The sequence below is a fragment of the Sipha flava genome, unplaced genomic scaffold (assembly GCF_003268045.1).
Source record: "Sipha flava isolate LNK unplaced genomic scaffold, YSA_version1 43_pilon_pilon, whole genome shotgun sequence".
Classification (NCBI taxonomy): Eukaryota; Metazoa; Arthropoda; class Insecta; order Hemiptera; family Aphididae; genus Sipha; species Sipha flava.
The window spans coordinates 2,617,070-2,633,653 of NW_020273171.1; the positions used below are offsets into that span (position 1 = coordinate 2,617,070).

At 28.1% G+C, this 16,584-nt stretch overlaps 1 protein-coding gene across 1 annotated transcript; it reads right to left on the minus strand.

The window, feature by feature from the left end:
• Window positions 1-575: 575 nt before the first annotated feature.
• Window positions 576-15,300, minus strand: LOC112689407. The gene is made up of 10 exons (XM_025563101.1): window positions 14,909-15,300; window positions 14,333-14,486; window positions 14,115-14,206; window positions 13,855-14,013; window positions 12,604-12,843; window positions 11,274-11,420; window positions 8,734-8,932; window positions 8,466-8,557; window positions 1,288-1,410; window positions 576-849 (listed from the first exon to the last, which is right to left on the minus strand). The coding sequence occupies exons 1-10, from the start codon at window positions 14,975-14,977 to the stop codon at window positions 604-606; spliced, it is 1,521 nt and encodes a 506-aa protein (XP_025418886.1). The 5' UTR covers window positions 14,978-15,300; the 3' UTR covers window positions 576-603.
• Window positions 15,301-16,584: the final 1,284 nt, after the last annotated feature.

A 16,584-nucleotide genomic window follows, 5' to 3' on the forward strand; every position in this document is an offset into this window, starting at 1 on the left:
GCGTCATTTAGGGTGGGGCAGAGTGTGCAACAGCACCTCTAACTTAAAAATTGTTGACAATTGGCTCGCCATTGATACTCCTATGAGCCGTTACAACAAACTTATGCATTAAGTTTTCATATATACCTATATAATAGTACCTATATATTTTTTTAAGTTTTTTTTTTTTAATTTTTGGTTTATCAGCTTTCTTATCAAATATGTACGACCCGTGGAGTTGATTTAAGCGTCTTGGTAAGGTACACTACACTTGTCGGTTCCTCCATAGATCAATCATCTATTGTGAATCTATGGTGCCTCCACGCGCTCATCAACGACGCGTTGTGGAATTAATTAATTTGTGCGAATTACTGCGATTTCTTCTCTCAACTGTTGTAACTTGTAACGTGTGTATTCGTATATCGTTTCGTGTGCGAAACTTTTTTGTATAACTACAATAACATCTTAGAAATGGACCAAGAAAAAAAAAATGGCGGTACTTCGTTTACGAGAAAGCAAAAAAAAAAAATTGACTACTTGTAGCCGATTCTTCTTCTCATAATTTAGTCAGCATTTTTAAGAAAGCCGAAATTAAATCAAATGGAAATAACTGTAAGTTTTAATTTAATGATTACAATTTTTAATGTTTTTTACAAATATTGGAATGTAATCAGACTCGTCTTGTGGTAGATCACATCTCATCGTTGTTATTGTTGTTGTGTTGGCTGATTTGTTAAACTTCATTTTAGGTTCCGGAAGATATTTCCATTTTAAAGCAACATAATTGTCTACAGCAGCCAATTTCTGTTGATTGTAATATGATTGGACAACGTATGATTCAACTCCAATAACTATAATATGGAAGAACTCCTGAAATAAATAATTATAAATAAAGGTATTTAATATGTATTATGTGTATAATATGTTTATGGTGGATCAATAATAATGTTAAAACTATAAAATAAATTATAAATAATATTACTTTTCTTTAAAATGTTCGCCAAATTAAAAAAATTAAAATCACGGCATTTACTATTCATATTATGGGATTCATTATGAAAAACAGTAATGGTTTTAATTGTTAGTAAAAAATAAGTAAATTATGTATTAAACATTTTTTTTTCTGATCGAAGTTTAATCTTTTTTAACATTAATTCAACTTTATATAGAAAATAGATAATTTATAAACTTTATATATATATTGTATTGTATGTGTAATTGGGAAGGGGTAAAAATTCGGACCTCCACTTATAAATACGTCACTGTATATACGAGTATGATACTCAAATTGCAATACGTTCTACAAACCGAACACTTAAAAAAATCCATCGAAAACGAAGGCCTCCCGATTTCCATACATTGAACAATTATTGCTTCACCCAAATTGAAGTAGTAAATTACTAACCAAGCATAAATCCGTTGAGGTGAAACCTATTGAAAATAAACCAATGAGTATTTTTTTATTTGGGACACCAATAAATTTATAACTTATCAGTAAGCAATAAATAAATATATATTTATAAATTATAAGAAAAAATGAAATTTAAAGACGTTATATACGTTATTATTAAATGCGTATCAAATCTTAGTTTCGAGCGAAGAACATGTGCCTTTCTGGGCAGTGACACCCGGAGGGAGGAGGCAGTAGAAGTCATTGCATCCTTGAGATTTTTCAAGTTAGTTACGTAAGTAAACGAGAAGTTTTTTTATATAAAGCCGGTCCCGACTCATATTAGATACTCAACAACTTTTCGCTTCACCTGACCACCGTTAAGATACATATCTGCGGGAATCTCTGGATCAGGGGCTTTTAATTTACGGTATTGTACTTGCACTTGTACACACAGTTATTTTTTAAATACTATTTACGTTTGTATGTCAGTCAAGTGTAATGATTACATTTTGACATTGTTTGATTGTTGTTTGTAATTGAAATACAAATGGGACACTTAATAGTCTGAACTATTTGATGATTTAGAATAAATAACTTTTCTATTGGTATCGTGTGTTTTAGATAACTCAATGTTTGTAAATAATTTTGTACAGTATAAAAGAAATTCTTGTAAAGCAATGTAACGACACGTAATAATTATTTAAACGATGTAGCACGTTCTTCGTTAGCTTGAGATGGTTGCGAGAAAGGTATGTATTTAAAATAATCAGACACTTGAGTTTTAAGACTTACTGCTGCTAAGAAAGAAAAATTTTAGACTGGGTTAAGATTATGTACTTAATATATAATTGTATATATAATTATGTAATTAAATTTAGTTCTGTACCATAAGAACACGCATAAAACAAATTTTTCCTCTAGCGCGGTCAGTATTTATCATTAAGGTACTAAATTTGTTCATAATGAGTATAGTGTAAATGGCAACAAGATTATGAAAATACAAGCTCACTTTACCGAAATTTGTGATTAATAACACATTATGTACACTGTGATATGTATAATTTTATAATGTTTTTTTCGCTGCACTATTGGGGACGATATCATGCACAGAGGAGGATTTTGGCTTAAACCTAGAGCGGAAAATTTGGGCTTGATAAATAACAATAAATAATAAGATTAACATCAAAGAAATGATTCCACTTTTATACGTAATTATTCACTGAAGACTTTTAGATATAATGTTTGGTTTGTTTTCGACTATTTTTTAGAGACATTAATTTTTTCTGGAAAATGATTTATTGTCGATGAGATGGTAAGTACTATATTAATAATATTTATAACAAGACTCTCGATGTGTTGAGTCTGACACTGCTATCTTATTTTCTTTTACATTGCAAATAGTATTAAATTTGGTTTTGGTGTAAACTAAGCATCTGTAATTTAGTAAATAGAAATATTTTATGAAATATTTGTCTGTTAAACAATTGACGACTGACGGGTAAAAATTGACATTAAAGTAGATTTTTGTGAAAGATTTAAGGTAATATTTGATTTATAATATTATATGAATAAATTTAACACGTTCAATGCCACGGTCGACACGTAGTCGACAACTGTCACACGGTCTCAGGGACCGCTGTCGACGTGTAGTCGACAAATGTTATGTATATCTTTATGGGTGTATTATTTGATCGGTTATAGACGCAATGTTTCAATATTTTTATGTGGTTATTCAGTAGGATGTCGTGATTTCAATGGTATATTTGGATTTTGCGTAGCTATTTTTAGCGAGTTTTAATTAATTTTTCCCGAATGATGACGACGGCGACGGCAATACCGATTACGCGGCTGTGCTATTTCCGATAATATATTGATATCATATTATTTTCGTTGTTAATAATATTCTGACGAAATAGTATTAGTTTATTTTAATAATCTACAGAGTGTATCTTGTTCGGATGTATAATAACAATAAATGTACCTATATTTATGTTCGCATACTATGGTACACTCTACATTCATATTTTTACATAATTATAATTAATTTAATATTATGTTAATGATTCGTTTTATTTTCCAAAAATTAAAAATCTGTTTATTTTTTAACAGCTAATATTATACGTAAATAATTTTGTTTTTCATGTAAATTTTGTATTTATTACATTTTATTGATTGTTTTTTTTAAAATTTTAAAATTAATTAGTGTGGCAATAAATTATTGATTACTTTTTAAAAAAATAACCTTGATAATATAGTATATATTCGTACAGAAAATAATTTTTTTTATAATATTTAAATAACAATTTTACGGTGCACGGCGCGCGGAACCGGTGTCGACACGTAGTCGACCGACGGCGTCGCGGCTCAGTTTTGGCGCGGAAACTTACTATATGCGCATCATAAATACACTGGCACTCAACGTGTTAACTTGAATTATTTTGGGTAAAAATATACGTATAATATATATATATATATATAATAATAAGATAAACACGCATTCTTAGAATGCCCCACTTATCAGAACTCCCGAACAAAATCAAATATAAATAATATATCTTACCGAAAGTAGCGTTCGGCCCCGGAAAAGAAAACAATTAGAGACTTCAAAAATAGCTGAACTCACAGCGAACATATAAGATAAGAGATAAGTAATAAGGTGTAGTGCACTTAGAAAAAAAAAAATGTTCATAAATAAAATTTGACAATGTAACTCCAAATGTACAAGCCACTGTGGGCTATTAAACTATGTATTTGAAGCCTTAAAAAAAAAATAAAAAATATATAGTAATACAACCAGTTAATGTATACATTGACCATACGATATGTAATTGATACATTTTCAGAAGAAAAAAATTTAATTCTAAGTATAATTAGTTAATTGTAAATTAAAAAAAAAAAGACAAAATGAATAGTTTAATATTTAAATCATGTTTAATTTTTTTGTAGATGTTAACTAGGCTTAGGGACTTCAAGCATTCGCATACTTTTTTTAATTATTGTTAAATATAGTAAAGTACGAAATAAAATCGTTTCTCGGTCCCATGATATCAGGTATACAATTTGAATGTGCATATTCTTGTATATTTTGACAAATGTTTCAAATTTTGTTATTATTATTATAATTAAAAACTATAGATACATATAACATATTTACATATTTCAACCGATCGAAAAAAAATGTACTAAAAAGACTTAATACTTCCAGTACGGTCTAGGACAAGTGGACGTCGCCAACTGGGTACAGCCAACTCGACACGGGAACAAGTAGGCGCGAGAGTTGTGTTATGTGTAATGTGTATTATTTATTTTGCATCACAATTTTTACAGCTATTTGTGCAAGCATATTGGCAAGCAGTGCATTTTTTATGTAATTTTCACTGGGTGACAAAAAAAAAAATGTGAAAACTCAAAGCAGTCAACGTATAATACCACAGTATGATGAATCATCATTGATGATAGTACGATATATATGATGAATTATTGATGATATCTTACGTCCGCTTCGCATAATTTTGCCCAATCTTTCAAAATACTATCGACAGAATATAATCACTGGGCATTTGTGTCGCCTAGTCAACTTATTAAAAATTGCACTGCTGTCGAGTTACAATATGTTATCCGTTGACAACTGATCGGTTACTACGTATTATAGGTTTTATTAAGATAAGATAAAATATTACTGAAGAGTATAAGATTAGTAAGAGTATTATCAAATAACACCACAGACCCAACACGTGCTTATTTTTAGCAATCAAATAAATTGGGAACCAACTCGTGTTTTCTCTGTGTTATGTGCGAGTAGGTCAGCCGGTGACAGATATAGACCACTGCTCATATCTCGCTGTATGGTGAGGTATGCGTGCGAGGGTAATTCAATAAAATACTATTACATCTAATATCTATAAAAGGTAATAGTATAATATGATATATCTATAGCTAACAACGCGGTGCGAACTAATACGATAACAAAACAATAAAAATAATATGGGGATAATGATTGTGCTTACAGGTAGATCATATTTAGTTTTCGAAGCAGTAGTTTACAGTCCATACAACGTTCAACATGGAAAACATCACGTCACAGCGAAATCATGAAAAGTTTTATGTAAACGAATTTTTGTACATATTTAACTGTTTGCAGACCAAAAAACTGAAATTTGGAGATGCGAACAAAAACGGCATTGTAAAACGCGCGTGCATATAGTTAATCACAAAATCGTAGAATCTATAAATTTGCATAACCACGAACCATCTGCAACTGAAGTGACAACAAACAAAATCGTTAAAAAATTAAGATAAGGGCTCTAGAAACACAAGAATCGACGTGCCAAGTAATCAACGAATATACCCAAAATACTGATGTCGTTTGTCAAGGAGCTCTTCCCAACCAACAAGCTTTAAAGAAGTTAATCAGTAGGAAACGCAATGAAATTAATTAAGCTCCGTAAAATCCTACAACTCTGGCTGATCTTGAAATTCATGAATGTTATAAAATATATTAATCGGAACCTGGAAACTTTGAAAACTTTCTGCTTGCTGATAGTTGTCCGGGTACTGAAATAATCCTAACTTTCTGCCGTCAACGGAACCTAGAAATAGCAAGCACCTGTGATGATTTTTTATAGATGGGACATTTAAAATTGCACCAAATTTATTTAAACAAATTTATGCTACTCTAGCAAAACAATTTGGAGGCGTTCACCCTGTTTTCCACGTACTTTTGCCAAATAAATGTAGAGATACTTACGACAAATTGTTTGGCATGATTAAAGTATTACTGCCATCAAACTTCGATTCAAAGTCTATCACTTGTGACTCTGAAATGGCTGCTTTCAAACATGTTTCAGAAATATTTCCTACTGCAGAAATTCATGGTTGTTTTTTTCATTTGGCAAAAAATATGAAAAAAAATTGGGTGAATTAGGCCTAATAAATCGATATAACAATGAACTCAACTTTTCGTTGTATGCAAAAATGGATATAGCATTGGCGTTTATTCCAATTGAAGACATAGATAATGCTTTATTATCATTATCTGATTACCTATCAAATTATGTGCAACCAATTTTAGACTGGTTTGAAGACAACTACGTCGAAAGAATAAACAGGAGAGGTAATAGACGAAGACAGCCTTTGTTTCCTCGCGAAATGTAGAATGTCTATAACAGAACGTTAAACCAACAGGACAAAACTAATAACCACGCTGAAGCAGCTCATCGCTGCCTTCAGACGGAATTAGGTATGGATCATCCTACAATCTAGAAGCTTATAGACGGTTTACGAAAAGTGCAAACCAATCGTGACTTCCACTATGAGCATCTTATTGCTGGACACAACCCCCCAGTGAAATTGAAAAAGTACAGTGATGCCGATCAACGTATTTTAACAGTTGTTCGCGATTATAATAACAGAAGCACTGTCGAATATTTAAGAGGCATTGCGTATAATTACCAAATTAATTTATAAAATACCAGTAGAAAATAAATGTAAGAGAGTATTAATTATTTAGCGCCCAGATGTCCTGGCGTCCACTTGACTCGCGCCCAAATGTCCCATTCCGGTCCAGTATTATGCTATCTGCAAACTACCTCTCATTTTTCGTTAAAATTTTTGTGCAAGTATAAATAATACTATAAACCTGTATCGACCGTAAACCTGTTGGATATCGACCGGATGTCGATAAAGATAATAGTCGATTAGAATAATAGATTATTTGTTTGAGTTCAGTGGATTATTATTTGTCGTTATTGCGTCTCGCATTCACACAGCGTCGAATCATACGTAAAACATTGTACACGTATATTTTGTAACATTGTGTAAAGCCGAAAGTTCAGTAGTCTGCAAGTAGCTGACTACAAAGTTTTATTTCGGAGTTTAAAGATACATTTACATCCGATGGACACGTTTTATTTTGTGTACTATGTGGTCATTTTTTTTTTTTTTTTTTTTAATGCATATAAATCCATATTATAATGCATATATTGCATATATAAGCATAATTGCATGCATATCTGTGTATTTTTTAGAACTATAAGTCCCTAAGTCTAATGATAGCAAAATAAATTTGCCATTTATATTATCAAATTGTGCGAAAATTATGTATTACTCGTAGGGTAACGCATAATTTATTGTAATGTTACAATATATAATAAATAATAATAGAAGTTGTCGTGGGCCGGGATGTCTTCAGCACGACGTACAATAATCATATAATAAAAATAACACTAATAAAAAGATCAGTGGAGCTGAAGGTAGTATGCGTAGTAGTAGAAGGTAGTAATTATAATAGGCCTCTTCCTAGGATTAATTTTTGTTGTACGTCTTATTTATAAGTATCAATTTTTTAGGTTTTAAAACACGTTTCACATCAGTTAGTGTATGATATATGTACATATGTATATCAAATTAAATATCTACGACTGTTGTATATTATACTTCACTACATATTTATGTAGTAAATTTAATTAAGTAAATTAGGTTGGTATGTTGTATGTCTACTCAAATACTCAATGGACTCATTGTTAAATAAATATTAAATTACTCTAAAATATTATAACATCCTTACCTGAATTTTAAAAAAAGTTTCTTTTTATTATAAAATAATAATGTAATATTATTAAATAATTATGTGTTGGTAAAGTGTAGTTTATTTTAGGCTGGGACTAGGGCCCCCCAAATGTATGTAAGCCTTGGGGCCCGTGTGCGCGGCACACTGCACACCCGGTTTTTGCGGCACTGCGCAGAGGTGTTCTCGTACGCGGTTGGGAAAGAACAGGCCATAACGGACCGGTTCGATAATGTTGCTGTGCGGACGTCGCGACCGTTTGCGTCCCCTGTCAATTGATGGACGGGAGGGACAGACGTTTCGATGACGGCTGCCGCACGGGTCCGCGTCTAAGTGATTATTTAATCAAAAACTGTATTCGGTTTTTATTTTCGTGAAAATCGTTTTATTGTCAAGGAGAATGTAGTAGCTATTATATTGTATTAAGATAAACTAGATTGAAAAAGTGTTAGGAATATATATATTTGCTGCAAATTATCTTTTTAGTAATTAATTTGAATAACTTGGAACCAATGCTTGTGTACTCACTGTGTATGATGATTGTTTCAAGCTCACGTTTAAGTAGAATTCCATTACATGAAATGCCGTTCTTACTATGAGTATGTAGTCCAGGAACAAATCTGTTACATCATTCAATATTAATGTATAATTAAAATAAATAAATAATAAAATTATGTCGTCAGTCATGCGATCGATTGATTATCATTGAATAACTTACATAGTAAAGGTCAATTAAATCAAATCATTATAACCTGTTTACCGTGAAATATTTTTAGAACAAACATAAAATACTTAACACTCATTAATAGCGTTGGTTCACCAAGCAAATCTAAAATATCGGTCGTAGAATTTAGATTCGTCAGTTGAACAGTTTCATTAGAATCTTGTTGGTCATTGAACGTTTGCGGCGTTTGCTCTATTCTTATTTCATGGTGGAATTCATTGAGTGTTGAACGGACTATGAAATTGATCATCATCGCTATTGTGATCCACAACTATATAAAAATTTATAATATTATTATTAATTTTCAAAATGTAATCATAACTACTATTTAGTGTGGATGTGGATAAGATGTCTATATTTTTTGAGGCATCAATCGGTATCCGGGTCGTCCGTATTTATACATTCTATCAAATAGATTTCCATTTACTTACATAATTACGCGAAGTCTTGGATAAATAATTTGACAATAAATTTTATAATATTTATATACTCGTTTCAGACAGTTCAATATTATGAAATATATAAATCATCGACAGACCAATCATTTTTTCTAGTTTCTTAATTTCTAAATTTCTAGATTTTTTTCTTAAAATACAAAAATTGAAAATGAAATTAGTCACGGTTATAAGAAAATATAAATTATTCAAGTTCTCATCTCCCGTGTAGAATCGTATTATGATTACAATATCATATTGTCCATTGATTATGGACAATTTGACATGTTTTGTTGTAAATTTAAAATTTATAACACAATTTATCATATATCAATCTATAATCAGTGCTCGAAGTGGGGGGGGGATACGGAGGGATGGCATCCCTCTACTTTTTTGTATTTACAGTTTTCATCCCTCTACTTGTTTTGTCTAGAATAACGTGTTCCTCCTAAGACTTGTATTTTAAAATGATATACTTATCATTTTTATATTTATATATAAGACATTTTTTTTTTCAGTGAAAATAATTGTTTTTAATATTCAAGCCCGGGCATCCGGTTTATCGTGTTGTTTAGTATAAGCCGTTTCTCAACTCGTATTATACCCGTATTTAGAGCCACGGACTAAGATAATATACTTTATGTGAACTATAAAAAAAGTAAAAAAAATATTATAGGTAGATAAGGTGTGAAGAATATTATGATGATATCAGAAAATCTGAATTATAAGGCATCCCTCCACTTATCTTGAGCCATTTCGACCACTGTCTATAATTATTCATATTTATTCGATGACTATTTAATTACCAATTACGATTATTTGTTTAAATTATATTAATGTCATCACACCATCATCCAATCACTAACGTTATAAATTAATTTCTACTATAATGATTGGTAAAAAAGCTAAATCGGGTATCACGAAAAGGGTTCAAGAAACGTAAGTACTATAAAATACTATTATTTTATTATGTAATTTGACTTTAGAATCAAAATAAATTTAACTTTGGAACATTAATATGTGTGTATTTGTTATTATAAATAAATAAAAAAGGAAACTCCTGAGTCAGATGAGAAATAAGGATGAATGATGTTACTGCATTAGTGTTTTGAACTTGAAATAAATTTACTGTTACTCATAAAAAAACAAATCTGAATAAAATAGGTGAATCAGTTTATATATCTAAAGATCATAGGTGGTTCTACGGGTGCAGCCTTTGCAACCTGTGCTGCACATCTGACATTTTAGCCGCCACATTTTTTTTATTGTACATCATTACATAACACACAGTGGAATAAAGGTAATGCTCATGATATTTTTCAAACGTATGTAATGATTATAATGAAGATATTTTAAATCGATTATCCTTAAAACAGCGTCAAATGTTACCCATGGTACTACTGTCACTTGGAATTGGCATATAGTCCTTGAGTGCATAGAATACGTTGTTTGTTATCAGTTAGGAATTTTGTATTAATTTTATATTGTATCAACGATTTTACTTACGGATTAAACATTAAAATATACTATAGTACGCCTGTTTACGAATTGTTTTTCGTACAAGTGACTTACAGTGTATTGCCTTATCAGAGAATATTCATTTTACCAGATTGACGTGACTAACTTCAGGTGGGTACTCGATTTGTTGTAAATAAACTGTTATTAATTTATTACTTGCTGTATAGCTGGGTTCACACTACACCGTGACGTGTATTTTACCAGACAGTGTGCTTTGAAAATGTGTGATACCATTATATATCTTACGGTGATGGTATCAAATTTTGGTTACATATTTTCGCAATTTTTTATTAAATATGAAATATTTTCATAAGGTTTAATAAATAATAACTGATGAATATTAAATGATATAATAGACAGTATGTATTATATTATTATTAGGGCTCGAAACTTAATGTACTTAAAAAGTACTAAATATTCATGCACTTATGCGCTTAAAAAAGTACAAATATGCTTCAAAAATATGCACTAATTTTTTTTTTTAATGCAAAAATGTTCATAAAGATGAAATGAAAGTGATAGTATTATGCAATTGAATTCTTATACATATTTCACGAATACCATATGGTGATTGAATAAATAGAACAATACTCACTTATAAAATAGGTAGTTTTAATTTTAGATTTATGACTTATATGGTTATAATAATTTATGACTTACCATGTTGAAAAAAGTAATGTAATTAATTCCGGTACGAATGGAACAACATCCAAAACATGAATATAACATGATAACTCTAAACGCTAATGTAGGTAATACATGGAAAATTTGAGACAACAATGAAGAATTAATATAGACTACATAACTTCACATTGTTAATTATTCGAAAAAAAAAAAATTGACTGGCTGTTCCGAGAAAAAGTGTTTTCTTGTAAACGGTTATAACATAATTTATATTTACTGAACACTGATTGTTCAATTATACGGTTACAATATTTTTCCAACTCAAATACGTATTTAATTATATCCATTGACAACACTATAATATTAAATACCTACATGCAATATATATGAACGTATATAAATATGAAGTTTGTACCTAATACTTTGGATGTATTAATAGATAAGAACACCGATATAATAATAAAAATCATTAATCCTATTAGTAAGTAATGTAGTTATTAGTTGTAAATTATTATATAATATATTTAATTTTAACTTTTTCTTTTTCAACTCTTTAGCTTTTCTTCCAACTAATTCCCAACTAATCCCAACTATTTAAGATAGGCTACCCTTGTCCTAAACTTCCACTCGTCTCTATTTTCTACATCCCCTACGGAAATACTTTATACACTATATTTTAACTGACAGTATAATAATCAAAACAGATTACTATCATTTACTATTCTGTTTTTATTATTGAATTTTAGTAGTGTTCGTTTTCAAAAAAGGGCTAGATTATTGAAGGTACCCATTTTTTCTGTACTGAAGATACAATATATAATGATATGTAATGAACATACTGGCACAATAAGTGTACTTATTAGTAAGAACTAAAATGTAAAAACAAAAATACTTAATAAGTAATATAATATAGGGTTTTTATTATTCGAAAGATAACTTAAATAAAAAATTAACAAATTTACGAATAATAAACTGTGCCAGTCAAATAGACAATCTGTGAGTATACTCGTAATTTATACTATTGAGTATCAATTGAACTATTAATTAATTAATGCTATTTATTTTCAAAATAAAGTACGATTACATTATATTTGAATAACAAATAGGCCTAATTAGTATAAGTATATTACTCAATTAAAATATATACATTGATAAAATATAAATTAACATTTAATCAGTTCTGTATACATAAATATATATTGCTGATGTTTGAAAAATAACAAAATGTTTATAGTATATTGAATTCAGAGATCAGATCAGTTTTAATTTATTATAATTTTTTATTTCAGTGGTTTCATGAAATTATTATTGATGTATTTTTATACTGTATATTATATTTAATTGAGTTATATTTTCAATTAAGTTAATCCTGTAGAACATTGGTTATGTACGGTGGTAATTTAGATCTTTCTTGAGTTTGACGTGATGTTGAAGTCATGAAAGCTGATGTATGAGCAATATCAACACCTTGAGACTCAATTTTTCCTTTGGATATGTATTTCCATTTGAGTTGTACATGCGTATTTAACCTTTCATTATGTTCTGTGATGTAGTATGAGTAGATAATAGTAATTTCAAACAAAATAATTATTATGTACATTAATTTCTGAAACAATATTCATAAAAATCACTAAATTTAATTTAATACGATTATTTTTATAATATACATAAAAAAGTAATGATAATTTTTTAAATATGATCATTATTTATGTATATAACTGATATTATTGGTACTTTACTATAATTTAGTATCTATTTTATTAGAAAATCGATCATGTCTGATGAAAACAATAAATAATAATTATTAATGTATTCAGTTATGTGGTTATGCTTATGCTTATTTGTTAAAAAACGGTATTTTGTTTTTTACCAATTTGATGTCATGAACTTTAATGCAAATAATTACTAATAAATATGTTATTCAAGTATTTTAATATAAGTATAAAAAATACTGTATATAAATTTAGTCAATATTAGTAGTTTTTTGAATATTGTTAAATAGTTTTTAATTAAAACTATAAAAAAAATGAATACAAATTTTCTAAATAATATCATAGACCTGGTTTTTTGAGTTACAATTTGGTAATTAGCACAAATATAAGGGGTTTGGGAGGGCTTAGATTCCTCAAATGAATGCCAAGTCCCCCAGATTATGTATTAAGCCTGCTATAAGAAATGTTATATTATGAATTTTTAATCAATTTAATAGAGGTCCTTGACTTGAGTTCGTCCAAATAATTTGGGTTATTTGCGCTTACGAATTTGATATACTATTTAAATAATTCAATACCTATTTTCCTCAAATATTAGCTTCATTTTGTTTTGAATGTAAAGGAATATTATTGCATTAAAATTTACACAAGTAATATGACTTGAAAAAAATTAAATTTAAGTAACAACAGTTCACATAGCATTTTATTTATTTTATTTTAAATACTATGAATACATTTTATAACATGTGCAGAGTTAAAAAATTAAAAATACTTTTAGGTAATTAATGCTTTTAAGAATAAGGGATATGAATAAATATTGCATATAATTAATTTTCCCTGTTTTATATTTAATATTTTCTCAGATAATTGAATTTTTTGTGATTGATTTTATTGTTGATACATACTTGATAAAAATTTCCAAAGTCATCGCCCATTATGTCTATGTTATTCAACCGAATTGAATGCTTTATTATTATTGACATATAATAAGCTAAATGGATTAACATAAATAACAGATTTGCAGAATAAACTGTTAACCAAACATAGATTTTGTGTGGCGCTTGCTATAATGAGTAAAATGATATGAAACAAAAATTAAGTATCATTAACACATTATTTCACATTTGTCACAAATTATTTTTTGAAGACATTAATTGAAAATTACTTTGAAGGTCGACTGTTTAAGAGCAATATTTGATATTAATTCCAATGCGATCCAGCTAGCAGCGAATATGAATATATAGTCCATGAATATATCTGTTAGCCAATTCGACAATAATAATGTTAATTCCCTTGAGTATAGTACATTTACACAATGAGTGTAATTATAACTTATATATTTAAAATTTTCAGTTATTTTTATATAATTAGATATTAATTTACCAGTTAAAGCAGATATTTTTTGCCATTGTGTACTTTGAAAAGAGTCTTTTTTATCATCATCATATAATGTCGTGTTCCTTTCTTCGAAGTCTATTTTTGAGTATTGATTAGTACGATGTTTAACATGTAATAACAGCATTAGGATATTCCAAATCTAAGTACAAACATTTTTAAGATAAATAATCATCTGTAGTTGAATTTAACACTTCTCCATATTTCATTATCATAGTTAATTTTTTGAATTTAATTTTCTATTTAAGAAATATTAACTATTAAAAAACGATTTAAAACAGATATACATAATTGTTACTTACCATTTTTTGAATAAAATTGTTTTATAATAATAATAATAATAATAATAATAATAATAATAATAATAACAACAACAACAACAAAAATAATAATAATAATAATAATTATAATATTGAATACCTTAACACTATAATATATGTTAATTGGAAATTATAAATAAAATACTCATGCGTACATCATGGGTTATATAAAAAAAAATAATTATTTCATACAATCTAGACTTTTTCTCATTTTAATTATATTAAAAATGTTTAAACGACTTACTATATTTACAATAGCAATTACGCTAACGCCATTGCGCAGGGGGCAACACCCAAAACAAGTTTTTAACATATTAACAGAATCTAACTTAAAATTGTATGTTAATTTTTTTAGAGTAAATATACAATAAATAACTTAATTAAATGTGTATAGCATGTAATTTATTCGAAACAACACTAACGGAAAACAACAAGGTATTCATTTAGTGATGAACAATTTAATCGAGATAAAAGCTGTTAGTCCGAACAGTACAAACTGTCCATATGAGATAGTAAAATTGTATACACTGTGTTAATTGCTGTTAGTCACTGTTTATTGGGCTGCTCATTGGACTCACTTTAGATTGAGAGATTTTGAGTCCATTAATAGAATTTCAATAAGACAAAAGATCAATAATAATAAATAATAATTGTTATAAAAATGTATTAGGTTATAAATTATTTAATTAGCTTGTGATAGAATACAATTTTAAGACATGCGATATTAAATATTTAATTAACAAATAAATATTTTATCAAAAAATATTAAACTTAGGAACGATTACTTTGTGTATAACTCTGAGAAAAATGGCTTACTAATTACTACTTATTTTAATAAAATAAATATAAATATTTGCTAGATGAAGTGTAACATTATTTTTATTCATTTGTCGGATAATAATTATTTTTTTATGTGTATTTCAAGAACTATCAGCTTACTTTGTTGTCTAGATTCAAGTGCTTCTTCAACTTTTTTGTCATGGGGCCCCCTAAATTTAATTTTAAACTGTCAAAGCCTTTAATCAAAATCATTAATTAATTATTTTTTTTAAATTATATACTATCATATCATGTACTATTTAATACAGATAAATTATTAATATGTATTGTAAATTAATGGTTTTTAATATACTTTTGAAAACATTTTTTAAAAGTATTACATTTTAAACATGTATAAATACGAATAAATTAAGGTCTAAAAAAAATCGTACCGTATTACTATAATTTCATATTCGAGTATCTCTGGCTTAGAACATAAATAAATTGAGCTTTAAATTTAAATTTTTTTTAAATTACTTTAAAGCTAGAACAATATTAAAAAAATAATAATACTGTACAACCAATTAATTTATTTCTTTGTTTAGAATCTAAAATAAAAGTATAATCGATAATATACACCCAATCTTGATAATATTATCAATGTTCGCATAACTTTTGTTTTAAATGTTATTAATAATAAAATACACGGGAGCACACTTACAAAAAAATTTAATTTTAGTTAAAAATGTATTTATGTTTCCCTACTTTGTAGTATGTTTCGATGAATTAACATTTAACAGCATAAGATTTCTCAGATTATAACAAGTTAATATGCCTTGATATACTGTAATTTCTTGTGCTGTAATTGTAAGTTTACATTTTCAGGTTAGTTAAAACTGATTTGTAACTAAAATTATTTGATTGAATAATATCCTTGGAATTGTTTTGTTTTTAGCGCCTTAAATCTATTAAAGTGGAGATGAAAAATGTTTTAATGTATATAAAGTGGCTCGATGATTCCTTATATATAAAACAAATATAAAAATCGGATTCCTAGTTATTCCAGAGGAGAGGATGAAAATGTCATAAGTTTAGTTTAAATTAAAATTTGACTATGAAAGGTTTATTAAATTTACTTTTGGTTTTTGATCTAAATGCATG